Source organism: Oryx dammah, unplaced genomic scaffold (assembly GCF_014754425.2).
Source record: "Oryx dammah isolate SB20612 unplaced genomic scaffold, SCBI_Odam_1.1 HiC_scaffold_27, whole genome shotgun sequence".
In the NCBI taxonomy this organism is placed as follows: domain Eukaryota; kingdom Metazoa; phylum Chordata; class Mammalia; order Artiodactyla; family Bovidae; genus Oryx; species Oryx dammah.
In genome coordinates this window covers 40,527,473-40,555,464 of record NW_024070211.1, presented here as the reverse complement: position 1 = coordinate 40,555,464, position 27,992 = coordinate 40,527,473, and the positions used below count along the sequence as shown (strand labels likewise).

General features: G+C 39.9%; 1 protein-coding gene across 1 annotated transcript in view; it reads left to right on the top strand.

Moving 5' to 3' along the window:
• Nucleotides 1-2,918: 2,918 nt before the first annotated feature.
• Nucleotides 2,919-27,992, top strand: part of CPO (carboxypeptidase O) — a 31,938-nt gene continuing 6,864 nt past the window's right edge. The window contains exons 1-7 of the mRNA XM_040228672.1: nucleotides 2,919-3,323; nucleotides 16,017-16,116; nucleotides 18,080-18,181; nucleotides 21,900-22,004; nucleotides 23,120-23,230; nucleotides 24,642-24,732; nucleotides 27,180-27,382. Coding sequence (XP_040084606.1) covers nucleotides 3,256-3,323; nucleotides 16,017-16,116; nucleotides 18,080-18,181; nucleotides 21,900-22,004; nucleotides 23,120-23,230; nucleotides 24,642-24,732; nucleotides 27,180-27,382 — 780 coding nt within the window. The 5' untranslated portion in view covers nucleotides 2,919-3,255. The remainder of the gene's footprint in view (nucleotides 3,324-16,016; nucleotides 16,117-18,079; nucleotides 18,182-21,899; nucleotides 22,005-23,119; nucleotides 23,231-24,641; nucleotides 24,733-27,179; nucleotides 27,383-27,992) is intronic.

Here is a 27,992-nt window from a genome sequence, read left to right as displayed (position 1 = left end):
CTTCCTAAGGCCCACTTGACTTCACATTCCAGGATGTCTGGCTCTAGGTGAGTGGTCACACCATCTTGGTTATCTGGGTCATGAAGATCTTTTTTGTGTAGTTCTTCTGTGTATTCTTGCCATCTTTCCTTAATATCTTCTGCTTCTGTTTTTCCCTACCATTTCTGTCCTTTATTGTGCCCATCTTTGCATGAAATGTTCCCTTGGTATCTCTAATTTTCTTGAAGAGCTCGCTAGTCGCTAGTGTTTACCATTCTGTTGTTTTACTCTATTTCTTTGTGTTGTTCACTTAAAAAGGCTTTCTTATCTCTCCTTGCTATTCTCTGGAACTCTGCAGATGGGTATATCTTCCCTTTTCTCCTTTGCCTTTTGCTTTTCTTCTTTTTTCAGTTATTTGTAAGGCCTCCTCAGACAACCATTTGCCTTTTGCATTTCTTTTTCTTGGGGATGGTTTTGATCACCACCTCATGTACAGTGTTATGAACCTCCATCCATAGTGGTGACCTGAATGGGAAGGAAAGCCAAAAGGGATGGTATATATGTATAAATATGATGGATTGATTTTGCTATACCGTAGAAACTAACACAGCATACTGCGTGGTCCCTTCAGTCATGTCCAACTCTGTGACACTATGAACTCTAGTTGGCCATTTTCCTCTGTCCTTGGAGATTCTCCAGAAAAGAATACTGGAGTGGGTTGCCATACCCTCCTCCAGAGGACCTTACTGACCCAGGGATGGAACCCATGTCTGTTATGTCTCCCACATTGGCAAGCAGGTCTTTACCACTAGTGGCACCTGGGTAGCCCAACACAACACTGTAAAGCAACTTTACATCAATAAGATTAATTAAAAATAAAAATATCAAAACACAACTTGTTCAATGATTTCTTAGAATAAAATCCAAAGTCCATACTGTGGCCCATGGTTTCTACAAGATCTGGCTCTTGCCTATCTCTCTGACTTCATTTTCCATCACTCTCTCTTGCTCCCACTTCACTTAAACACTGATTTTCTTCCAGTTCCTCTATCATGCCAAGCTCATTTCTTCCCTACACGTTTGGCCCCTTTACTTAAAATACCTTTTCTACAGACCTTTGAAGAACCACATCATTCAGAACTGTCTTACATCAGTCAGGAATGGCTCTCTATCTCAATATATTCTCGGCCCATATCTTTCCTTACTTTGATTTCTTTTACTCAAAAGAATATTATTATTTGTTTGTGAACTTGCTTATTCTCTTCTCAGTTCTACTGTGAATTCCATTTAAAGAACCTCATTCATCTTGTATGTATTGATCTTTGCAATAGTGCTTGGTACCTGGTAAGTACTCATTACATTTTTGTAGAATGAATGAATGGATCATACATGACAAAGGATTTAGATGGATCCCCAGATGCTAGAACCCTAACCCCCACCATGAGGGGAGATGCTTAGTGGCTCAGTTGTGTCTGACTCTTTGTGACCCTTTGGAATATAGCCAGCTACTGTCCTCTGTCCATGTGATTTTTCAGGCAAGGTTTTTCAGGAAGTAGATTGCCACTTCCTCCTCTAGGGGATCTTCCTGTTTCAAGGACTGAACCCATGTCTCCTGCATTGCAGGCAGATTCTTTACTGCTGAGCTTCCCTGGTGACTCAGATGGTAAAGAATCTGCCTGCAATGCAGGAGACCCAGATTGAATTTCTGAGTCAGGAAGATCTCCTGGAGAATTCCATTGGCAGAGGAGCCTGTTGGGACTGCAAAGCATCGGACACGACTGAACAACAAACACACACACAACTCAAATGCTAAGAACTCTGTTTAAACCCTTTACATCTCTGCACTAAAATTTGCCTAGCTCAGTTAGATTTTTGTCAGTAATTTCAACTTGAACCTTTGTTTTACTGGTCACTGTTTGAGATTCGAGGTATATCCTGGGTTTGTCTAAAAACATGGGGGTGGGAGGCAGTGTCTGACAAGAGTCCTTGATGTAAGAAGAATGTATGAGGAAATCCACTTGGGAAAGGATTTAACATATTTTCATTGCTCCTATATGGAGAGGCCTGGGTTTGTTTAAGAAGCTGATGATGCAGTCCATCAGAACAAGAGAAGACATTTGACCCCAGATAAAGCCTTAGATTGCAGAGTGAAGTGAAGATCCCAAATAATAATCATGCCCACAACAACCAGACTGTTATGCCCAAGTCGCAAAATCTCCCAATGACCACCAGGGAGCCAATATCCGATGCAAAAGCAAGAGAGTTTTTATTACCAAGCTCGAGCTGGGGCTCCCACCGTTACCGACACCGCAGCTATAGGGAGGAGCCCCGGGTTTTGGATTCCATTGCTTATATAGGGGGTGTTCATGAAAAAAAAAGAATTTCTAGGTAGGGGGACATCTGATTGGTCACTTTCTTTCAAAGGTTCTGTGTTGGTTCTTGATTGGTCCCTATTACCTAGGTAGACCACAAGTTTCTGAAGGTTAAGTCAGGAGATTCTGGTCTGGGGTCCGATTGGCTCGTGGGTGGTGGGGTGAGGTCAGGGGATTTCCAAAGGCTCTTTTCCTGGAACCTTACAAAATGGAGTTTTTCTTTTAACAAAATGGAGTAGCTTAGATTCTTCAAAGCTTAGCTTAGATTCTTCAGGGACTTCCCTGGTGGCTCAGATAGTAAAGCGTCTGCCTACAATGAGGGAGACCTGGGTTCGATCCCTGGGTCGGGAAGATTCCCTGGAGAAGGAAATGGCAACTCACTCCAGTACTCTTGCCTGGAAAATCCCACGGACAGAGGAGCTTGGTGCAGGCTACTATCCATGGGGTCGTAAAGAGTCGGGCACGACTGAGCGACTTCACTTCACTTCACTTCACTTAGATTCTTCAAGAGCAGAAGACACACCCCCTATTATACTCAGTGACCTGTGTGGAAGAAAGAGCAGGAGCAGTCTGCTCTTGAATAGGGGTGATGGGGATTCCTAGAACTGAGGACTTGACACAGGGAAGAAACTTCTTTCTGCATCTGGGGGAGCCAAGAGCTTTGATAAAGTTGGTTTTAAAGAAGAAAAAAGTCAAATAATTTTCCACTATTTAAAAAAAGCTGTTTGAAGACATGATGGATTTAATGAAGCAACTGCTCACATATTAACTTCTACTGAGACATCCAGTAACTGATTTATCTTATCTTGATTGTGGGAGCCTATGCCCTTATGCATTCTCAGAGACACAGGATCCACTGACCTGCACGAGAAGCACAGGACTTTCTAGCTTTCTTTACAGAACAATGAGACCTCTGCTTGGAGCCTTTTATCTGTTGGGTATGCTGGTTCCTGGCTGGCTGGGATACAATAGGTGAGTATGAAGTGGAAGGAGGGGTGACTGGTATGATTTGGATTGTCTAAATGCAAAGCTTCTTTTTAATATCAGTGCAATTGGAGTCTCCACTTTTCCTACCCATTACACACACCACCATGTGATGAGATTAATAATGACTGAAATTTTATCATTGAGTATTACTCTGTGTGTGTGTGTTAGTCGCTCAGTCATGTCTGGCTCTTTGCAACCCCATGGACTGTAGCTTGCCAAGCTCCACTGTCCATGGAATTCTTCAGGCAAGAATACTTTTCCAGGGGCTCTTCCCAACCCAGGAATCAAACTGAGCGTTACTCTGCTGCTGCTGCTGCTGCTGCTGCTGCTAAGTTACTTCAGTCGTGTCCAACCCTTTGCAACCCCACGCATCATAGCCCACCAGGCTCCTCTGTCCATGGGATTCTCTAGGCAAGAATACTGGAGTGAGCTGCTCCCTTCTCCAGAGCATTACTCTAATAATCTTTAAATAAAAATATAGATCTTCAACAAAGATTTCCTAGCACAGTGTATGATAAATACCAATAGATATGTCATATTTTGTAATTGAAAAAAGAAAACTGTAATGAAAATTCTATATCCTTCATTTACCTAATTTCTCCATTGACAAATCACATTATTCTAATTATTCAGAAAATGTTTTAAGTGTTTAAAACTACCAAACAATTTCACTAAGACATAATTACTGTTGATGTTTTTGAATAGATAGTGAGATAGCTAATTAAGCATATAGTACTACTGCAAACATTTTTCAGTTGAGTTGTCTTATACAAAATCTCTTATGGCATTCATAACTTATTGAAAACATAATGCAATCACTAATAATATTCCATCATTGCTACCCTATAAGGCAGAGTGATTTCTACTGTCATTTTATACATAATGCTGTGGTGCACATCCAGCCATATGATAATTTTTGTTGTTATTGTTGCAAATTTTTTTATAATTTCCCTAATATGAGAAGTGGAATCACCGGGTTAGAAGCTGCAAAAAACTCAAGAATCTTGCTACATATTGCCAAAGTGCCCTCTAGAAAAGCTGCATCAGTTTACACTTCCAACTACAGTGTATGAAAGCACTTTTAAAGCATTTTCCAATTTGACAAGTGAAAAATACCCACAGTTACTTATTCTTCATTTTGTTGATTTCTTATAAGGTTAAGTATTTTGTCTTATTTATTACTCATTTTATCAGTTTATAAATTGTTCATTCATGTCATTTACCCATTTTGTGTTCTTTCTCCACTCATAATGAATAACTTTTTTGAATATACAATATATATTAAACATTGCATGTATGTGTAGTTTCAACATAAAGTATATTTCCTGTATTAATATTATACATAGTTTATTATTCTGCACATTTAATATATCTCATCATGTGTGGTTATAAACAGTGTTTCCCCTTTAGTTTCATGTTTAATGTAATCCTACAGCAAACACGCTCTCACTGAACAGAGAAATCCAGTCCAATATTTGCCCCAGATTAACTGTATGACCTCAGCCTGTCCTTCAGCTTCATAGACAGTCTGATTTCAGATACATAAAGGAAGTCCAGGATCTATGTGATACCTAAAGCTGTTTACATCACCATCTCATGTTTTCATTACGTTACTTGGGTTTCATATAGATACTGCATTTATCTTCTCTTCGAGAATCTTCATTCATAAATCAGAGACAAAGACTTACATACATCACAGGACTTTGATTGGAATAAAAAACTTGCTTAAAATATCACAAACCTTCAAACTTACATATTCTTTGAACTGGTATTCCTTCTTCTGTAAATTTATATTGAGAAAACAAAGTATGCAAAGAATCATATGCACTGAGATATAGCTTTATTTATAAGATGAGCATGATATTAAATATTGTAACATTTGGAAACAACCTATGGGCCCCATATTAAGGTATGTAAATATTGATACATGACATATGACAGCAGGATATTATTTATCCATTAGAACAATAACTATGAAAAAATTAATAGCATGGGAAAAGACATGTTTTATGCTAAAAGAAAGATGCAGAATACAAGGTGTAATAAAAATACTTGAAAAAAATAGAAGAAACCAGGTATGTACCAAAATGGACACTGTTATCTTTGGCTGGTAATTCTTTTCCTTTTCCCGCAATTATTCTTCATTTTGCAAATATCTACAAAGGATATACATAAAATTTTTATTTTAAAAATGATTGACAAGCCCAAGTTAAATTATGGAAATGATTTGGCTCAGATATGAGGAATCAGACAAGATGGCTTCCAGTACACAGCCCCTCCCTCATCCCAGCACTTGAGCAAAACATTTCAAATCTGCTAGTCCTGGTCCTTGTTGATGGTTTTCATTTTCATTATTATTTACTGACATAAAATAATGTCCACTTTCATATGGCTCTGACCAACTCAAAACATAGGTTAGCTGCCATTTTTGATCCTCCTTACATACTTTGTATGATATAATCAGTTCAGTTTAGTTCAGTCGCTTAGTTGTGTCTGACTCTTTGTGACCCCATGAACTACACAGCACGCCAGGCCTCCCTGTCCATCACCAACTCCCAGAGTTCACTCAGATTCACGTGCATCGAGTCAGTGATGCCATCCAACCATCTCATCCTCTGTCATCTCTTTCTCCTTCTGCCCCCAATCCCTCCCAGCATCAGGATCTTTTCAAATGAGTCATCTCTTCACATCAGGTGCCCCAAGTATTGTAGTTTCAGCTTCAGCATCAGTCCTTCCAATGAACACCCAGGACTGATCTCCTTTAGGATGGACTGGTTGGATCTCCTTGCAGTCCAAGGGACTCACAAGAGTCTTCTCCAACACCACAGTTCAAAAGCATCAATTCTTCGGTACTCAGCTTTCTTTACCGTCCAACTCTCACATCCATACATGACCATTGGAAAAATCATAGCCTTGACTAGACGGACATTTGTTGGCAAAGTAATGTCTCTGCTTCTTAATATGCTGTCTAGGTTGGTCATAACTTTTCTTCCAAGGAGTAAGCATTTTTTAATTTCATGGCTGCAATCACCATCCGCAGTGATTTTGGAGCACAGAAAAATAAAGTCAGCCACTGTTTCCACTGTTTCCCCATCTAATTGCCATGAAGTGTTGGGACCGGATGCCATGATCTTAGTTTTCTGAATGTTGAGCTTTAAGCCAACTTTTTCACTCTCCTCTTTCACGTCCATCAAGAGGCTCTTTAGTTCTTCACTTTCTGCCATGAGGGTGGTGTCATCTGCATATCTGAGGTGATATTTCTCCTGGCAATCTTGATTCCAGCTTGTGCTTCCTCCAGCCCAGCATTTCTCATGATGTACTCTGCATAGAAGTTAAATAAGCAGGGTGACAATATACAGCTTTGACATATTCCTTTACCTGTTTGGAACCAGTCTGTTGTTCCATGTCCAGTTCTAACTGTTGCTTCCTGACCTGCATACAGATTTCTCAAGAGGCAGGTCAGGTGGTCTGGTATGCACATCTCTTTCAGAATTTTCCACAGTTTCTTGTGATCCACATAGTCAAAGGCTTTGGCATAGTCAATACAGCAGAAATAGGTGTTTTTCTGGAACTCTCTTGCTTTTTCAATGATCCAGTGGATGTTGGCAATTTGATCTCTGGTTCCTCTGCCTTTTCTAAAACCAGCTTGAACATCTAATATAATAGTAGTCCAGAAAATCTACAATTAACAAGGATGACAAGCTTTGTAATCTTTCCCTTGATCATTTAGGGAGGTGGTCTATTATATATATTACATACTCCCAATATGTAGAATTATTTGAATCTAGCACTATGAATCAAGGATGGATGCTTCCACATGCTCAGTCATGTCCAACTCTTTGTGAGCCTTTGGACTGTAGCCCACAAGGCTCCTCTGTCCATGGAATTTTCCAGGCAAGAATACTGGAGTGGGTTTCCATGCCCTCCTCCAAGGGGTTTTCCCAACCCGGGGACTGAACCCCCATCTCTTATATGTCTTGCATTGGCAGGCGGTTCTTTACCACTAACACCACCTGGGAAGCTCCAGAAATTACTGTTGAATACTATGCAGTCAGTAAAAATATTTATAATGAGTTTCTATTAGTTTGAGAAAATGTCTCTGATAGAATATATAATAAAAAGAAGCAAATACAAAATTATATATAGATATAATTTGCACTGTGTTTATAAAAAAATATGCACTGATAAAAGCCTGAAGGGAAATATGCCAAAATATCTGCAGTGGTTAACTCAAGAAGATGGGAGGATTATTCCTTCCTTCTCTTTTCTATTTTTCTTTTCTCTGTACTTCCTAAATTTTCCACTTATAAGCAAATGTTAATTTTGTAAGAAAGGAAAAAAAATTGAAAATACATTACTGTCATGAAATATTCATGTAACTGTTTCCTAAGTATTTAAATATAAAATTTGTCTCAATATACATTAGGATTTTTTGCCTCTTTCAACATTCCAAAAAAAATTTCATCAGACAATCTTTGACCTGCAGTATTTATTAATAATGTACCCCAAGAGATCATTTTCTCTGTTAAACATTTTATGAATTCCTATTCAAAAAGAATACACAACGTACAATAATCTTTTCATTTGATCATGAGATGAGACTGGTGATAATTCAGGGGATTAGCCAGCTTTTTCCTTCCCTCTCTACATGTATTATGCATCACCCAAGAAATTGCCTGGAAACGGGAAGCTGCCTTTTCTAAGTATATGATTTATATGTTGCTTGAACTAAGTAACATTTGGGGTTTTGAGATATAAGTATTGTGTTTAACTTCATGTAAAATGATTAGCACTTCTAATATTAGGGGTTTTTAATTCAAATCTCCTATGGTTCATTTTTTTTTGCATATTGTATACACCCAGTCATTCAATGCTGGAGGCATCATACTCACACATTTTCCAGACATTTAACTGGGGCAAAGTTGAAGGTTGGTGCTTGATAGTGTCCAGTGACCTTTCATTTATTCCCTTTCATATTGTAAAATTGCCTGGGAATACCAGCTCAGTTGAAACAGGAATTCACCAGCTGCCAGGACTGCTTTTTAGTGTATTCACTTTCCTATGTCACCAAGTAGATGACTGTGATCGAAACAGACCTTTGCTGAACTGTGTGATGGAAAGAACTGTGTTACCTTGAACAACCACCATCCCTGGTCCCAGAAAGCATCCACAGTGATCCCCTTTCCCATTTGGACAGTCAGTGTGAGCAGTGAGAATGAAGGGCTGAAAGGACTCTTACTAGCTTCATTTCCTCTCCTCTCCCCATTCTGCAAAAGCACTGAAATTAGGTCCCAATGCACTTACAGTACTAATACTTATTTAGCTTTATTTGTAGTCCAAATTAGAGATCGATAATTTAAAAAAAAATAGGCTAATAAACATTTTTATGCATACTTTCTAGAGTATAATAAATGTATAGTTTGACTTCCCAGGTGGTGCTAGTGGTAAAGAACCCCCCTGCCAATGCAGGTAGATGTGAGATTTGTGGGTTGGATCCCAAAGTCAGGAAGATCCTGGGAGGAGGGCATGGCAACCCTCTCCAGTATTCTTGCCTGGAGAATCCCATGGACAGAGGAGCCTGGCAGGCTACAGCCCATGGGGTAGCAAAGAGTCGGACATGACAAGAGATATAGCATGCACGCAAATGTCTAATTTAGCCTCTGTAACAAAATCTTCAGAGGAGAAAAAAAAAATCCAACAACCTAGGATACTATGCCGGGGTCCAGCCCCGGTGGATCCAGGGTGATTCGAAGGTGGGGGGATGGCATTGGCGTCTTTGGAAAAATACATATTTAATTACAGGTATAGAGAGAGATTAGAAACGGATAGTGTAGTAGGAGATAGTGGAGAAAAGGAGGCTGAATCCAGATGGGAATTCAGCCAGAGAAACGGGAGCAAGAAAGAAGCGACATGGGGGAATCAGTCTTTCTGGAAACTGATCCAATTTCTTTATTTTTGGGTTTGCTTATATACCTTTTGTTACACATAGGGATGAATACAGTCATGTGGGGGTCAGCAGTCCTGACCTTTATCAAAATCAGGTGCTTCACATAAATGTATAAAAAAAAGGTCTTAGGGATATTCCATCATTTTCTGGCCATGAGTGAGACCTGCTGACATTTTATGATCCTTTCTTTCTGAAAACCAAAAAACTTACTTCTTCCAAGGGTGTTTTTTCTTAAACCAGGCACCACCCTCCAAATAAAGTTGCATTCCTATAGGGTGAGGGTGTAGTGAGTCACAATCAAGAAAGGAATTTATTTAACCCAAGGTTAACATGATTAATCTTAAAGGTTAATACTTATTTCTCCTATATGCTAGTTATATTCATTATAAGGGCAGGGAATATGGAGATTTAGCAGCAAACATCAGCCCAACAAATGAAAATCCTTTCACCAATGTTCCCCTTAAGATCTATTTAGTCTTAAGATAGTGATAAAGTTACATTTTTACATAGCAAGGACACAGTGATTTATAACAAAGTACAGTGATCTATTACAAAAGAGAAAATTCATTAACTCAAAAAGTCTAGTATTGCTAACCTTAAAAACTACTATATTTCCTTTTCTATATTCCAAATACATTGATTAATATATTCCCAGGTGCCTAAGGATATGGAGGCCTGGCAAGAAGAAAAGCCCTATGCTAATTAAGACTCTCAAAATACTCCAAAACTCTCTGTGCTGTTTATGGTTGAGAGGTAGTAAACAATCATGTGCTAATGGCAGGAGTATGGATAATTGTGTCACACAAGCTAGTCTGTCAGCAGAGAGGTTTGACCTGAGACACCCTTGTCCCACCTGGGGCAGGGAATTAGCAGCAATTATTGGCACAACAAATGAAAAGCCCTTCACCAATATAATTCCTAACCAACCCACTATACTAATAATTTCCAACTCCCCAAAAGAATTTGCCTTTAGTAAGTCTAAAACATTTCATGCCTCTCAGGTTGGGAGGCTGTAAACAATCACATGTGGCCGGACGAACCTATACAGGTGGGCTAGATAACCTTCAGAGCAGTCTGTAAGCTGAAACACTCTTGTCACGCCCAGGAATTTTTATTGCCTTGGAGCTGCACGTTTACTCCTTCTCCGAGAGAAACGGTTATGGGGGAGAGCATAAAGCAGACTCTGGTTTTGGGGTAGATGCTCGGGAACAGGGGGTTTCCTGAGGCTTGATCACGCCTTTGCGTATGCCAAGCCTCCTTCCTCATGACCTTTGCCATGGGCGGAGTTCCTCACGCTGGCCCCCGGCAATACTAGTATGTACCTTAAGGATTGTTGTTAGAATTATATATAGAGTTAGAACAGTGCTGACATGCATAATTGCTTGTAAAATATTGGTTGTTATTATTACCAGCTACTCTTCAGTTTGGAATTCTCCCTCTCCGTTCCTCAATACACTTACTGCGCTATTTAATTGGTAGTTAGGCTCTAGCTTATCATACTTCACTTTATATTTTTTAATAGCTAAGTTATTTTGCTTTTCATGTATTTATATCTCACTTCCTTAAGTAGATTTTAAGCTCTGTAAGGAAGAAATCTGTATTCTATTACTATTACAATGTTATCACTTTTGCATAGAGTCCTAAGGTTACCTACCTATTGGGTTGTTGAATGAATTAGATAAGATAATAATGTAAATGTTTAGACTGGTGCCTAGAATATAGTGCCCAATAAGGGTTAACAAATGTTAATATAACATATATATACTAGATGATTATTTGATAATAGCAGATGAAATGAGCTTCTGAAAATTTATGGGTAAGTTGAATTTTTTAAAATTTTAAACACACCAAGGGATGTATGTGTTTTCTCTATAAAATGTTAATATGTTTTGTAAATAATCAGCCTCAACATATTACACTTATAGTATTTTTTAACTGAAATTGTTCATTCTGAAGCACTCTGGTTTTCTTAAAAAATCAATTAAATGATAAGCATTAGAAATGCATCCTTGAGTGGAAAAGTGTATTGCTCCACAACAATTACAATTTTAATAGCAGTTGTTTCTTGTAATCTCCTTTCAGAATTCATTTCATTGTTTTAACTAATTATCTAGACAATCATATCTTGTGAGCTTTTCTTGGACAAGCTAAATGAAGTACTACTCATTTAACAATAAAACATTTACAGTTTTGAAGATAAAGAGCTTCTGCTAAGTTCAGATTATTAATGAGTAACAATTAAAAGCATGGAATTGTGTAGAGAAATTGATTTCTACTACAGTGGGTGATTATTATGGTACATGGTGTTAATTGAACAGATTAAAAAATTAAATGTAGTCATTTCTACATTGGAGTTATGTAGCTGTGAATGGAACTTGAGTTTTAATTATTCTATCAAAATATTTTGTAGTTTGATATTGTTTGAAGATAATATCAGTTAGATGGCTAAATTATTCTCCATATAATTATTATTTTCAATGTTATTGTAGCAAAATAGGGTTTTTACTTAGCACTGTTTTGAATTGCTACTGTGTTTTAACATACATTAAGCATTAACTAAGTTCCAGAGATGAGTTTATTTTAAAACATGGACTAACTAATTTAATCCTCATAAGAATCCCTTGGAAAGGTATTATTTCCATTTTACAGATTATAAAATGAGACTAAATATAATGCCAGAATGTTCAGAGAAAAAAATGTGAGAAAATAGATAAAATCATTGAAACATTAGCTAATTAGATCACTAACACATTTCTTTCTCTCTATCCAAAAGTTCACACCCTAGCATCACCAAAAACTCACTTCGTAGTGCTATTAACATAGAAATCGCTCCAACTATAGTTATTGGGTAAATGAATGATCAACTACTATGCTTTCATAATGAAAATATAACCCCACTTTTAACTTAGGTAAAGACTTTTAGTTCAGGAACCAAAACATTCCTTAAACATTTGTGTTGTTTGGAGACAGAGAATTAGCTCTATGACTTATTAACTCTGTGACTGCAAGTTACCTGATTTCATTTGGCCTATTTCGTTATTTGTAAAACATGGATGATGATATTTCACAGAATTGTAATGAGAATAAATCATATAGTATGCATTATTGTTCTGGCACAATATCTGGCACTAAGGAGAGGCATTGAATACTTTTATCAAACTGTTTGTTAAAATATAAGCCATACATGGCAATCTATTACATAGGCCTATATCTATTATGAGCTTCCCAGGTGGCTCAGTGGTAAAGAATCCACCTGCCAATGCAGGAGACCTGGGTGCTATCCCTGAGTTGGGAAGATCCACTGGAGAAGGAAATGGCAACCCAATCCACTCCATTATTCTTGCCTGGGAAATCTCAAGGACAGAGGAACCTGGTGGGCTAAACAGTCCATGGGGTCACAAAAGAGTTGGACATGACTTAACAACAAAGCAACAAAGAATATATATTATAGAAATTGAATAAATAATTAATAACCTTCCAAACAGAAAGCACCAAGCCCAGATGGGTTCACTGGTGAATTCTATGAAATATTTAAGGAAAAGGTTATATCTCTACAATTTCATCCAAAAAATAAAAGCAGAGGGAATATTTTTTAATTCATTCTTTGAGGCCAACCAAATATCAAAACCAGTCAAAGACATAATGAGGGAAAAAACACTATGGATCAATATCTCTCATGAACATAGATGTAAAAATCCACCACAAAACACTAGCAAATTAAATCCAAAAGTGTATGAAATGAATTATACACCAGCCCACTGACTGAATTTATCCCAGATATGCAAGGCTAGTTTAACATTTGATAACCAAATAATGTAATCCATTACATCAATAGGCTAAAAATTAAAAAATCAAGTGATCATGTCAATAGATGCAGGAAAAAAAATTTGAAAAAATTCAATAAATGGTGTTGGAACAACTGGACATACACACACACAAAGTGAATCTAGACCCAGACCTACATTCTTTATAAAAATTAACTCAAAATGGATTATAGACCTAAAAATGTAAAATATAAAACTCCTAGAAGATAATGTAGGAGAAAGCCTAGATAAATTTGGGAATAGTGATGATTTTTTAAATACATCACCAAAGACATGAACCATGAAGTAAATAATTGATAACCCGAAGAATTGATGCCTTTGAACTGTCGTGTTGGAGAAGACTCTTGAGAGTCCCTTGGACTGCAAGGAGATCCAACCAGTCCATTCTGAAGGAGATCAGCCCTGGGATTTCTTTGGAAGGAATGATGCTAAAGCTGAAACTCCAGTACTTTGGCCACCTCATGCGAAGAGTTGACTGATTGGAAAAGACTCTGATGCTGGGAGGGATTGGGGGCAGGAGGAGAAGGGGATGACAGAGGATGAGATGGCTGGATGGCATCACTTACTCGATGGACGTGAGTCTGAGTGAACTCCGGGAGTTGGTGATGGACAGGGAGGCCTAGCGTGCTGCGATTCATGGGGTCGCAAAGAGTCGGACACGACTGAGTGACTGAACTGAACTGATACTTTATTAAAATTAAAAACTTCTTCAAAAGATAATGTCAAGAGAAGGAGAAGACAAGGCACAAAGTGAGAGAAGATATTTGCAAAAGACAGATCTGATAAAGCACAGGTATCTAAAACATACAAAGAACACTTTGTTAACAATAACAAAGAGACAACCTGATTTTAAAAATGGACAAAGGACCTGAATGGACACACCTCACCAAAGAAGATACACAGGTGGCAAATAAACATAGGAAACATTGCTGGAGAGAATGCGAAATGGCACAGTCACTTCAGTCACTCTGGAAGACCATTTGGTAGTTTCTTACGAAATTAAACACACTCTTGCCATATGATCTAGCAAACATGCTCCGTGGTATGATCCAAATGAATTGAAAACTTACGTCCACAAAACATTGCACACAGCTGTGTATGGCAGCTTTACTCATAACTTCCAAAACTTGGAAGCCATCAAGATATCCTTCAGTGGGTGAATGGATAAATAAACTGTGGTAATATAGACAGTAGAACATCAGACAGCACTAAAAACCTGCCTGCCAAGGCAGGAGACATAAGAGACCTAGGTTCCATCCTGGGTTGGGACGATCCCTTCAAGGAGGGCACAGCAACCCACTCCAGTACTCTTGCGTAGAGAATCCCCATGGACAGAGGAGCCTGGAGGCTACAGTCCATAGGGTTGCTCAGAGTTGGACATGACTGAAGTGACTTAGCATGCACAAAAAGAAATGAACTATCAAGCCCTAAAAAGACATAGAGGAAAGTTAAATACATATTACTAAGTGAGGGAAACCAATCTGAAAAGGCCACATGCTATATGATTCCAACTACATGACATTCTATAAAAGGCAAAACTAAAACTGAAAAGATCAGTGGTTGCCAGGGGTTAGGTGGGAGGGAAAGATGCATAGGCAGATCAGAGAAGATTTCTAGGGCAGTGAAGCTCTTCTGTATGATACTATTAATATAATGGTGGATACATGTCATTATACATTTATCCAAATCCATAGGATGTACAACAGCAAGAGTGAACCCTCGTGTAACCTATGGACTTTGGGAAATAATGATGTGTCTACGTAGGTTTATTATAACAAATAGACTGCTCTGGTGTGGGATGTAGGTAATGGGGGAGGTTGTGTGTGTCGGAGGGGGCAGGGAACAGTAAGTGTATAGGAACTCTCAGTATTTTTCATCCAATTTTGCTGTGAACCTAAAACTCCTCTAAAAAACAAAGCTTATTTTAAAAACATATAAACCACTACATTAAGATTCTTACAACTGTATACAGTATTGTGGTTAATACTTCAGGCTTTTCACTCAGGCTGTCAGAGTTTAAGTCCTAATAACACTTTCCCTGTTACTCAATTTCTTCATCTCTGAAATGGGGGTAATAAGGATACTTTGGGGCTTCCCTGGTGGCTCAGTGATAAAGAATCTACCTGCAAATGCAAGAGATGCATTTTGATCCCTGGTCTGGGAAGATTCTGTGTGCTGCGGAGCAATTAAGCCCGTGTGCCACAACTATTGAGCCTATGCTTTAGAACCTGGGAGTTGCCACAAGAGAAGCCGCTGCAATGAGAAACACCAGCACTGCAGCTAGAATGTAGCCCCTGCTCACAGCAACTAGAGAAAGCCCACTTGTAGCAACATAAAGACCCAGTGCAGCCAAAAATAAATAAATAAATAAAAATTTTTTAAGAGAATACCTTATCTTAGGACTTAACCAGTGGTCCTGTGGCTAAAACTTCACCTTCCAGTTCAGGAAACGTGGGTTTGATCCCTGGTCTGGGAACAAACGTTCCATATGCCTCAGGGTGTAGCAAAAAAAAAAAAAAAAAAGGGGGGGGGAATACCTCATCTTAGAATTTTCCAGAAAAGTGAGAGATTTAAATTGGTTAATCTAATGAATGTCTCACAGTTAAGTTTTAGTTCAATAAATCTTAGTTATTCTTTCTTTTACAAATTTAAAAAGTGTTCTTATCTACAACATCTTGCTGAATTATCCCAGCCTCCCTGCAAAGTCCCCAACCTGCAGATGAAGAAACTGCAGCTCAGAGGGGCTCAGCGGTACCCATGGTCTCACAGTTTATAAGCGGCAGAGACGAGACTTGAGGACTGACTTCTGTCTTCAAGGTGCTATGCATGTTGCTTTCCACTACTTTTATCATCAGCCTTCCAACCCTTATGATATCCTGGCTTCATGGCTGCTCTTTGTCTTTGCAGATCCCTCACACAACAGAGACAAGAAGTTGTGGATAGAGTAGGGAGTCCATGGAGGATCCTGGAGACATATCCTTATAACAGATACCACCCCATGGGGGAGGTAAGCACGGACACATGGTCAGGGGGTTGGTGGTGGTTACAACTGGTTTACGGTGGGCAAGGGATAGTTCACCGTTAATATCTACAGACCAGAGGGCCTCAGAATGAGAAGCTGAGATTTGTCTGTGCACTGAGGTCAAGGGATTCACAAACATCATCCTGTGACCATCACCATTACAGATACAAATCTAGTGATAGAAATAAAAAGGCAAATCAACAACCAAAAGAAAAAAAAAAAAGGAAAAGAATGCCCAATCAGTTTTTCTAGTGTAAACATGGATCAAAATTAAATGTTACTCCTGTTCATCAAGTGTTTTAGCTGCTTTAAGTAGGGCAGGATCAGTGTGTATATGGATGTAAAGCGCGGGTAGAGAAGCATCCTGATTGAATCCTGTTTAGCTGAAAGGGTGGTATTTCCGGTAGGATACAAGAAACACAGGCAACAGCTCTCAAAAGAAATATTTGTATTGCTATGAAGATATGTTTAGTGGTTTCTGAAACAGGATACAGTAAAAAGTATATATGCATATATGTGATGTGTGTATGTGATATTATGTAACACTTCTTTTGAAGTATAAATTTCTAAAAATAGAATTACTGGGCTAAACAATCATTTACATTTTTAATATAAATGCCCAAATTGCCCTCCAGCCAGGCTTTGCCACTTATTTCCTCAGTCTTGGGGAATATATTAATATTTTCCAGATTTTTTTCCCAAAGAGTACAAGAAAGAATTTACCCTTTCTTCTGTAACATTCACCCCAAAATACTAAAGTCTCTTAGATTCTTTTTTTTTTTTTAACAAGATCCAGTAAGATCCATGAGAAGTGTACGTGCTGGTATCAGAGATGAAATGTACTTGGCTTGGCTACTTGCTCTGTGACCTTGTCCAAGACATTTAATCTCTTTGTTCCTCAGTTTCCTTATACGTGAAAAAGGAATAGCAGTACTTCTGCAATTGTTTGGTTGTGAGAGTAAATGAAATAGGCTACACTTTTACTGATGAAGCAATAAATAAAATGATAGCTGCAACTGTGATATGCTATTTATATCTCTCCCAGGACTCAGGGCACTGCATCTGATCCAGTCTCATCACAGAAAAGCACATAGTACCCATGTGATGAGTTGTTAATCTCTTCCCTCACTTAAGTATTATTACTGTTATAATAATGCATTTTATCCATAGATATTCCATGCTAAGATGAAAGTCAATTGAGACACAGAGATTTGCCTCAGAATTGAGACAAAATTGAGACAAAGTCAATTAAGACACAGAAATTCAAATAGAATTTGTTATGCCAAATTAATTATTATCATTTACCATAATTCTTATCATTCAGATAATTCTGCTATACAGAAATTGAATGTGGAGGGTATCATATGCTGAAGACTGTCCTAATATGTCTTATCTTGGTTAATTGCTTATTTCATTCTCCCTTAAAGGACTTTATTTCATTCTCTCCTTAAAGTTATTAACTTGGTCTTGATTTAGAAATTTCACTGTTCTGTGAAGGGGCATACCCAGCCTCTTCTCCAATTTGGGATCCATGGACATTAACAAAGAATATTTTGGGGATTCAAAGAAGATCCCACAAAATAAGCTTATCCTGAAATGTCTGGCGTGATTGAGTGCCACAGCAAAGTCCAGAAGTCTGATGGTTATTTGAAAATTGTGTGATTGGACAATGTTTTGGAAGTGTTATTCTGCATTGTTGAACTTGATCATTCTCAATCATTTATTTGTGAAGTTCAGCAGGGTGTCCTAGCCTGGGTGGTAGAGTAGATTCTTTAAAGAATATGGGAGAAGGGACAGTTATAATTCATTAGTTTAGTCTTTCATTTGTGTGCTAATGAACAGCCAAGAGTTGAGAGTTCAGTATCTTGATGAAAGAAACAATTATCTTAATTAGAGGCAAGCAAAGGCTCTTCTGATTGATAACCTCAGTCCTCCCTGGCTGTTTCAGATCTACCAGTGGATGAGTGAGATAAGGGAGAAGTACACGCAGGTGGTGACACAGCATTTCCTAGGAATGACTTATGAGAGCCGGCCCATGTATTATTTGAAGGTGAGTGAGAAGGCTGAGAGTTACAGCCTTATCCAAGGATATTTGCTTACTATTCAGGAGCTAGTCAGAAGTACGGACAAGTTTAAAGAGACAGGACAGAGAGATGCTGACTTTTCCATCCTAAACTGGACTTTTAAAATTAACAACTTGTAAATGTTTACATATTAATCATCTGGGTGGAATCATATTCGGAAGTAAAGAGAACTTTGGAATGGTTGGGTGACACCTCAGGCCTGCCTGCTCAGTCACTCAGTCATGTCCAACTCTTTGCAGCCCCATAGACTGCAGCCCATTGTGCTCCTCCGTCCATGGATTTCAGGCAAGAATACTGGAGTGGGTTGCCATTTCTTTGGCTCAGAGGTTAAAGCGTCTGCCCGAAATGCAGGAGACCTGGGTTCGATCCTTGGGTCGAGAAGATTCCCCTGGAGAAGGAAATGGCAACCCACTCCAGTATTCTTGCCTGGAGAATCCCATGGACGGAGGAACCTGATGGGCTACAGTCCATGGGGTCGCAAAGAGTCGGACACGACTGAGCGACTTCACTTTCACTTTCTCTAGGAAATGCTCCTGACCTAGCAATCGAACCTGCATTTCTTCAGACTCCTTCATTGGCACTAGGATTCTTTACCACTGTACTACCTAAGGCCCAGAAGTAAGAACTTACTCCTTAGTTTTCTTCCTGCTGGGCCTCACTTGTCCCTGCTAAAACTGAGGAACTTAGAATTGCAGATGGTGGTTGAAAAGGACTTAAGACGCTGGCTGAGAGGTTTCCAGACTGTGTTCTGTGAACGCCTGGATGCCTCCAGTGCTCCCACAGTTGGTGGGGTGGGGACAGGAAAGATGGTCTGCATAAGGGTGAAATCCCCAGTTCACTTTTCATGCTTTTGAGTTTTTACAAAATTGTTTTTTTTTAAACACATTCAGTTCAGTTCAGTTCAGTTGCTCAGTTATATCCAACTCTTTGCGACCCCATGGATGTCATGCCTCCCTGTCATCCCAGGCCTCCCTGTCCATCACCAACTCCCAAAGTTTACCCAAACTCGTGTCCATTGAGTCGGTGATGCCATCCAGCCATCTCATCCTCTGTTGTCCCCTTCTCTTCCTGCCCCCAATCCCTCCCAGCATCAGAGTCTTTTCCAATGAGTCAAATTTTTGCATGAGGTGGCCAAAGTATTGGAGTTTCGGCTTCAGTATCAGCCCTTCCAATGAACACCCAGGACTGAGCTCCTTTAGGATGGACTGGTTGGATCTCCTTGCAGTCCAATGGACTCTCAAGCATCTTCTCCAACACCACAGTTCAAAAACATCAATTCTTCAGCGCTCAGCTCTCTTTAACACATTATTTTCCATAAAAATATTTGAACATTATGGACAACCTTTATTTTTGGTTCCCTCATTTTCTGAGGGAACAAAGACCCAGAGAAGTAAAGTGACTTGTGCAAAGTCACAAAGTCAGATCATAGCACAGCCAGAGGAATAAGGCATTCCCAAAATTCTCTGCCCCTTTTGCATATGACATAATGAAAAGTGTTTGAGACTGATTAACCACTTTTCCATAGACTCTCAGGTTTGGGCCAGTGATTTTTCAATCCTGATTGCTCAATACTGATGCCTGGGTCCCATTTACAGAGATTCTGAGCTAATTGCTCCAGGATGGGTCCCAGGCACCCCTTGAAAGCTCCCTAGATGATCCTAAGGTACAGGCAGGGTTGACAACTGCTGCACCTAATCAGTGGGTTTTCAAAGGGTGGCTCTGGACCAGCAGCATCAACATTACCTGGGAACTTGTTAGACATGCACAGACTTCAGCCTAACTGCAGATCTACTGAATCAGAAACTCTGGGGTTGGGCTCAGCAATCTGTGCTTTAACAAGCCCTCCCCCAGGTCACTTTGATGCTCACTCAAGTTTCAGAGGCTTCCCTTGTGGCTCAGATGGTAAAGAATCCACCTGCAATGTGAGAGACCTGGGTTCAGTCCCTGAGTTGGGAAGATCCCCTGGAGAAGGCATAGCAACCCATTCCAGGATTCTTGCCTGGAGAATCCTCATGGACAGAGGAACCTGGTAGGCTACAGTCCATGAGGTCACAAAGAGTCGGACATGACTGCTCAACTAAGCACACACATGCACAAGTTTCAGGACCACAGTGCATTTCTAACAAGTTCTCAGCTGGTGCTGATATTACTTGCCTAGGACTGCTCTTCCAGAACAACCACCAAAGCAGTTTGGCATTAAAAACTAGCATTATTTGTTTGCTGTCCTCTTACTATTTACTATAGACATGTTATTTTGCAAAGCACATCCTCAAATTTTAGTTACTCACAGTTACAAAAAAGTCTATTGACTTCAAAACAGAATTTACCCAGGAGTTGACTGCTATGTTAAATGTGGGCCATCTACCTACGTGACTTTCCATAGGCTGTCAAGCTGAGCTGAGTCAGCCAAGAAGACATCTAAACATCCTTTGCACAGGACATCTTTTAAAAAAGAGAATTGGCATGTAATAAGGAGACAATAAAGAAAAACTTATGGTCATATATATATTCATAAAAGGGGGAATTATAAGACAGAATTTAAGGTAAAAGGTAGATTAAGAGCTTTGAAAATGGGTGAGGCTAAAAGGAAAAATTCCTTGAATATGATGAGTTCAAGCCACATATTTCAAAATTTGTAACTTTCTCATAGATACAGAGGGAGAACCTTCATCAGTCCAACTCCCAAGAGCTTTCAATGAACAAGAGTCCAGGACATTTACAAAACAGAACCAGATGTGACTGTTACAAACATGGACACATTCACAGCTTCTCCACCAAAGAGAATCTGTAATTACTAGGTTAATCCATCATTGCCCCGAAAGAGGAGGGGATCTCTGTTGTTTCAGTGAGGCTGACCTGATAGACAGGAATGACAAGCGGGAAGAGGAGAAAGAAGACTGGGTCAGCTGGGACTGGAGGAGTCTCTAAAGAGACAATTAATGAATTTAATCAGTATTGCAGGACTTTGTGTATTTGGATCCTTTCACAGTTTTCAAGAAGTTTAAATGTAGTGCTTGTGTGTATGTTAAGTCACTTTAGTTGTGTCTGACTCTTTGCAACTCTATGAACTGCAGCCCGCCAGGCTCCTCTGTCCATGTGATTTTCTAGGCAGAAATACTGGAGCGGGTTGCCATTTTCTTTTCCAGGGTATCTTCCCAACCCAGAGATTGACCCGGCATTTCTTATGTCTCCTGCATTGGCGGGGGGTTCTTTACTGCTGAGCTATTGAGGAAGCCCTTAAATATAGACTGGGATTCAATTTTACTTCTTTTGATTCTTGAATGTTACTACTTGTGCACTTTTTTACTCGGAGTGAACTCTATGTGGGAAGGTTTTCTATGGTTTATAGAGATGTAGCGTCACAGTTTGTGGCTTGGAAGTTTTTGCCTTTATTTAAAGTTAGGGAATACTTTAAGGTAAAAGGTAAGACCAGGGAAGACCAGGCTTTGTGTGGGGGACACAGGGGAGTCAGTAAGTTGTCCTAAGAACAATAAGAGAGCAAGTGTAACCATAGGAGGGTCATATTGGTGGGTGTCTTTGCCAGCAGCCTTGCCTCATCCTTGAAACCACAGAATGGAGGGAGACAGGTGCCCCTAGGGGAATAAAAAAAAATCTAACAACTTTTCACAGTGGCTTGCAATCATAAGCAACTGTTTGATAATGGAACACAAATGTCCCCTCCAGATCAGCCAACCATCCAATAACCCCAAGAAGATTATCTGGATGGACTGTGGAATTCATGCCAGGGAATGGATTGCCCCTGCTTTCTGCCAGTGGTTTGTGAAAGAAGTAAGTGTTTTTAACTTTCTCACAATGGCTAGCTGTGCTTAGGCGCTCAGTCGTGTCTGACTCTTTGCAACCCCATGGACTGTAGCCTGCAAGGCTCCTCTGTCCATGGGGATTCTCCAGGCAAGAATAGTGGAGTGGGTTGCTATGCCCTCCTCTAGAGGATCTTCCCGACCCAGGGACTGAACCCAGGTCTCCCACATCTCCCACATGGCAGGCGGATTCTTTACTGTCTGAGACACCAGGTGGTAAACGACCCTACAAAACACCTGTTACGTCTTGGCTATTTGGAGAGCATATTTCTTTTCACATGTTGGCAAGGCAGCTCTCCATTGAGCTGCTCCTTCACCTTAAAGTGAACGGAATTCATAAGTAGGTTCACTGAAAACTGAGTTAGATGTTCTGTTGTCTTTATAGTGCACCCCAAATCATTTTTATTGGAAGGTAAACAAATCTAAATGGAGAAGAAAATACATCTTGGGAGTCAGAGATGAGTTTGAATCCTAGAGCCATCTCTTTCTTATAGTCTGGTGCACAATTTCTAACACCAGGACCCTAGTTTTTCACCTGCAAAAAGTATATGAAATGACTACTTCAGTGCCTGTTGTGTGGATTAAGAGATTAACACATAGAAACTATCAATACCTTGCACCGTGAATTCTCACATATTACCTATACCCCTCCTTAGGGAATAAGACTTTAAAATTAATATAAGATACTTTTGTGTCAAGCCTTTTCAGAAGCCCAAACAGGATGACATCCACAAGGAGCAGTTCTCAAAGTGTAGTTCCTAGACCCATAGCATCAACATAACTGGGAACTTGTTAAAATACAAATTCTGGGTTTCCACCTCACTACCTCATACCTAGTGAATTGGGGCTGGGGGTGGAGATGGGGGTGTATAGGCAGGTGGGCAGTATGTTAACAAGCCAGACTCCAGGTGATTCTGACGCATGCAGAGGTTTCAGAAAGACCACAACATTGAACAGGACGATTGAGGCAGGATTGATGGGCAAAGGCCACACTCACCTCCTACAATTAAGCTGAAATTGTCAGAAAATTGAGAGAAAAGATCTCTTCCCAGGATCATTCCAAACATTTTTCTATTAAATGTCCAGATTCTACAGAACTATAAAGGCAACTCAAGGATAAGAAGGCTCCTTAAAAACCTGGACTTCTATGTGCTTCCGGTTCTTAACATAGATGGTTACATCTACACTTGGACGACTGTGAGTACATTGAGTTTGGTCCTGGGATGGGTTCACGAACTCGATGTTGATTCAGGTTCATTTTCTGACTTCAGTCACTGCAACTATAAAAATGTTTTGTGGTCATTTAAAGGAAGAAACCTCATTTGGGATTAAAATCCACATTTTTAAGTCAACAATCTAAGTTAAGTTGAGGATTGAGGAGGCTGAAGGCCTTTTTTGAACATTTTTGTTTGTTTGTTTTTGACATATTCTCAGTTTTTCAGCCAGACTTAATGTTTCTTCAACTCCATCTCTTTAACATTTGTGGATTGCCTGTCACCTGATAAGGATTATGTTGGTATAAAATTCCTATACTACCATGTATCCTTAAATCAGTTCTTGAAACATGAGTGGCACAAATAATCTACAAATTCTAACCCAACCTTTATTTTTCCATGGTGGTCATGCATATGGAGTTGGGGGCAGGGGAACATCTCATAAAATTATCTTTTTTTTAATTTTTGGCTGCGTTGGGTCTTTGTTGCTTTGTGCAGGCTTTCTCTATTTGCAGTAAGCTTGGGGTACTCTTTGTTGCTGTGTGTGGACTTCTCATTGTGGTGGCTTCTTCTGTTGCCGAGCACAGACTCGAGGGTGCACAGGCTCAGTAGCTGTGGAGCACAGGCTTAGTTGCTTTGTGGCATGTGGGGGTCTTCCTGACCAGGGATTGAACCCTGCATCGACAAGTGGATTCATATTCACTACACCACCAGGGAAATCCAAGATTTTTATTTAATAGACAACTTTCTCTTTTAAAATGTTTCTAAAGCATACCGCTCCAGAAGTCAGAGCCCCTGTTTCTAGGGAGTATCCATTCCTCCCACTTCTTCCAGCTCCCCTAGATTTTCAAGGGACCCCTTTCTCTGTAACGGCCTCTCTGGCCCAGTATGAATCAAGCCCTTCCCTCCTGGCTTGTCTGGTGAAACTTGTCTTTATCCCTATCTCGACTCATCAGTTGTCTGCTTCCAGAAATGTGCACAAACCATCTCTGATGCACCTGGAAGAGCCTTTTTCCATCTGCCAAGCCATTTCTCTTTCATTCTTTATCACTTGGACCTTAAAAAAAAATGACTCTCTGAAGCTTTTCCTGATTAAGCAGATCACATCCACCAGGCACTATTAATCTGCCCATGAGGGAGAGGCCAAATTACCCCTGCAAAGTGATGGTTTACACACATGTGCACTTAGGGTTGTACAGATGTTCCTGTTATTGGGGGTTACTAACCCATCTGGGGGACTAAAAATTAAATGCACTAGCTTCATAATATTGAGGCAGGTTCTTCCAGACAATCCTAGGAACTATTTTTCATGTTCAAGGACCACCCATCATCACTAACACTGTGATTTATGAGACCTTGGAATGACAGCATCCCTGTTTGTTTCTCTGTTACAGGATCGGCTTTGGAGGAAATCCCGTTCATCCCATAATAATGGCACGTGTTTTGGAACAGATCTCAATCGAAACTTTGATGCATCCTGGTGTAGTAAGTACATGCTTACTAAGTACATCATTAATAAGTAGATGAATAACAAAAAACAAAAAAAATGGAGCAGAGAAGCCAGGAAAAAGGTGCATTACTGGAGTTAGTACTATTTATATGTGCAACTTTTGAAATAAACATTTAATTTTGTATAGCTTTCTGGACTTCCTGATCAGTGTTACTCTACCTAAAGAGATGATAATATCTATGCAATAAGAACAGCAACACTCATATGCAGGACTCATTTCAAGTGAGATTGCCTAAAAAAGGACGATGACTTTGATCAGTGTGAATATGTTTGAAACCCATCACTTTGTTTTAAAATATATTGTTCAGTCACTAAGTCATGTCTGACTCTTTGTGACCCCATGGACTGCAGCATGCCAGGCTTCCATGACCTTCACTATCTCCCAGAGTTTGTTCAAACACATGTCCACTGAGTCAATGATGCCATCCAACCATCTCATCCTCTGTTGCGCCCTTCCCCTCCTGCCCTCAGTTTTTCCTAGCATCAGAGTCTTTTCCAATGAGTCAACTCTTCACATGAGGTGGCCAAAGTATTGAGCTTCAGCTTCAGCATCAGTCCTTCCAATGAATATTCAGGATTTGTTTCCTTTAGAATTGACTGATTTGATCTCCTTGCTGTCCAAGGAACTCTCAAGAGTCTTCTCCAGCACCACAATTTGAATGCATCAATTCTTTGGTGCTCAGCCTTCTTTATGGTCCAGCTCTCACATCTGTACATGACTATTGGAAAAACCACAGCTTTGACTATATGGACCTTTGTTGACAAAGTGATGTCTCTGCTTTTTAATACACCATCTAAGTTTGTTATACCTTTTCTTCCCAGGAGCAAGTGTCTTTTAATTTCTTGGCTGCAGTCAGCATCCACAGTGATTTTGAAGCCCAAGAAAATAGTCTGTCCCTGTTCCCATTGTTTCCCCATCTATTTGCCATGAGGTGATGGGGCCAGATGCCATGATCTTAGTTTTTTGAATGTTGAGTTTTAAGCCAGCTTCTTCACTCTCCTTTTTCACTTTCATCAAGGATCTCTTTATGAATTGTTATAAAGAAAAGTCAGAGAATTATCCTTGCAGATATTTTTTACAACATGAGGGAGGAACAAGACAAACATTTTCTTCTCATCAAGGCATTTTCATGTTTCTGAATCTGAACAGACTCAATAGACTGGAAGCAAATAGAAACAAAGATGGATAAGAGCAGTCTGGTTTAAAACCAGATGACAAAGGTTCAGATTCGCTGGCTGTGTGTGTGATCTTGGAAAAATTGCTCTCTCGGCTTTAGTTTTCTCTTTTTTTAAAAAATGTAGCTCAACATAATACCATCTTATCAGGAGGTTGTCATGGGGATTCAATAAGATGTATCAACCTGAAAAATATTCACAACCTAAAAGTTGAGAATTATGTTTTATTTGGTGAGAATTTTTAGGACTTCAAGCTTGGGAGACAGTGTATGAAGTGACCTTGAGAGAACTACTCTGAGCAGGTGAGGGGAAAAGCCAGGTTTATGTAGAGTTTTGCAATAAAGAGCAGGTGGTCTGAAGGTCAAAATATCATAGTTAATGAAAGAAAACCAGATATACCGAGATAAGGAATTTAACCCTTTCTGTGTATGGGAAGATGCAAGAGTCTGGACTGAAATCATTCCTTTGATATGCACCTCAGCTATCTGGGGCCAGTACTGTCTGTCTTTCACCTCCTAAACTTCCTTGGGGCTCGCTGCAGAGAGTGGCTGCGTTTTGATGGCTGCTAGATGGCAAGTATTCTTCTCCTTCCCGAGTTCCCTCAGGGCTCAGCTCACATTGGAGGGCTGCAATTGGTGATGACTATGATATACTTGCTTACTGATATGGCAGGAAATATCCCATTTCTCAGATGTCTCACAGGAGGGGCTGAGCACAGTGCCCAGCATGGAAAAGGTGCTCTGTTGATGGTCCTTATTATTACTGGTGAGGACAACTCACTGAAAATAACTGTTTTTCTATCCTTGCAAAATAGTTCTAGAGAGACTCATGCCAGTAAAACAGCAAGAGAGACACCTAGGACAATAAGACTATGACAGAGGCTGACCCTGGAACCCAAGAACTGGTTCCCAAGCATTTGTTTCAGGGCTCACCAAAAATTTAAGTGAAAGACTGCTGAAAATGCTTTTCCTTTTTGCATCTTCCTTCCCCAGCCACATAAGCAGGGAGTTTGTTTCTAAATCTGAACATCAGCCCTCCTGCCTTTCTGTGCTCCTCCTTAAATGACTTATTTAACCAGGACAAACTTAGACAAGCAAAGGCAAGCCTTGATTCCACCCACAGATGCCCTGAGTAAGAGTGATTCCTCGCAACCCACCCCACCCCACCGCCCCGATCTCAACCTCCACCCAGGTCAGTGCTAAATGGAGACCATGATGCCTTCCTTGAGGTTTCCTGTATATTTCAGGTATCGGTGCATCTCACAACTGTGAAAGTTTAACATTTTGTGGAACGGGACCCATGTCTGAACCAGAGACGAAAGCTGTTTCCAGCTTTATCGAGAGCAAGAAGGAGAACATTGCCTGCTTCCTGACCATGCACTCTTACGGACAGCTCATTCTCGTGCCTTATGGCTACACCACAAATAAATCAAATAACCATGAAGAATTGGTAAGCCCATACATGGTGCCGGAGCCCTGAGAATCCTCTGCCTTCCTTTACCCCCTTGTTTCCTTTAGTAGGATTTTGGCTCCAGCCCTGCTTTTGTTCCCTCTGCTTTTCCTTATTTTCTTTCTCCCGCTTTTCTCACCTTGCCAGACGCCTGCTGGGAAGGCTTCAGGTTAAATGCTGCTTTACCCACGTTAATTAACTACCTGTTTCGAAAAGTGTCAAGTTGGGAGACATCTTAGGTATTCGTGTATAATATAAATGAGATGATTATGTTAATAATCTGTAGGAATGTGCTTTCATTTCTGTAAATTCTCTTGAAGCTCAGTTCAGCAATTATAGCTTCTGAACCGTGCTTTAAAGAACTTGCCAGCTGTTAGTGGAATATGGCATATCTAAAATAACATGGCTAAATAATATCTGCTCTCTTCTCTGCTCAAAACAATGCTTTATTTCCTCCTGAACTCTGCCTCTAGTTTTGGCCTAGGAATATTTGTAAGGAGAAGTGCCAGTGGAATTCAAGCTGGGGCAGGGAAATTCTGCTTTGTCTTATCTGAAGTCCTTTTCTGAAGCTCTGTTTACCCAAGCCCTGGTGGGCAGAATTCCTGGAAAG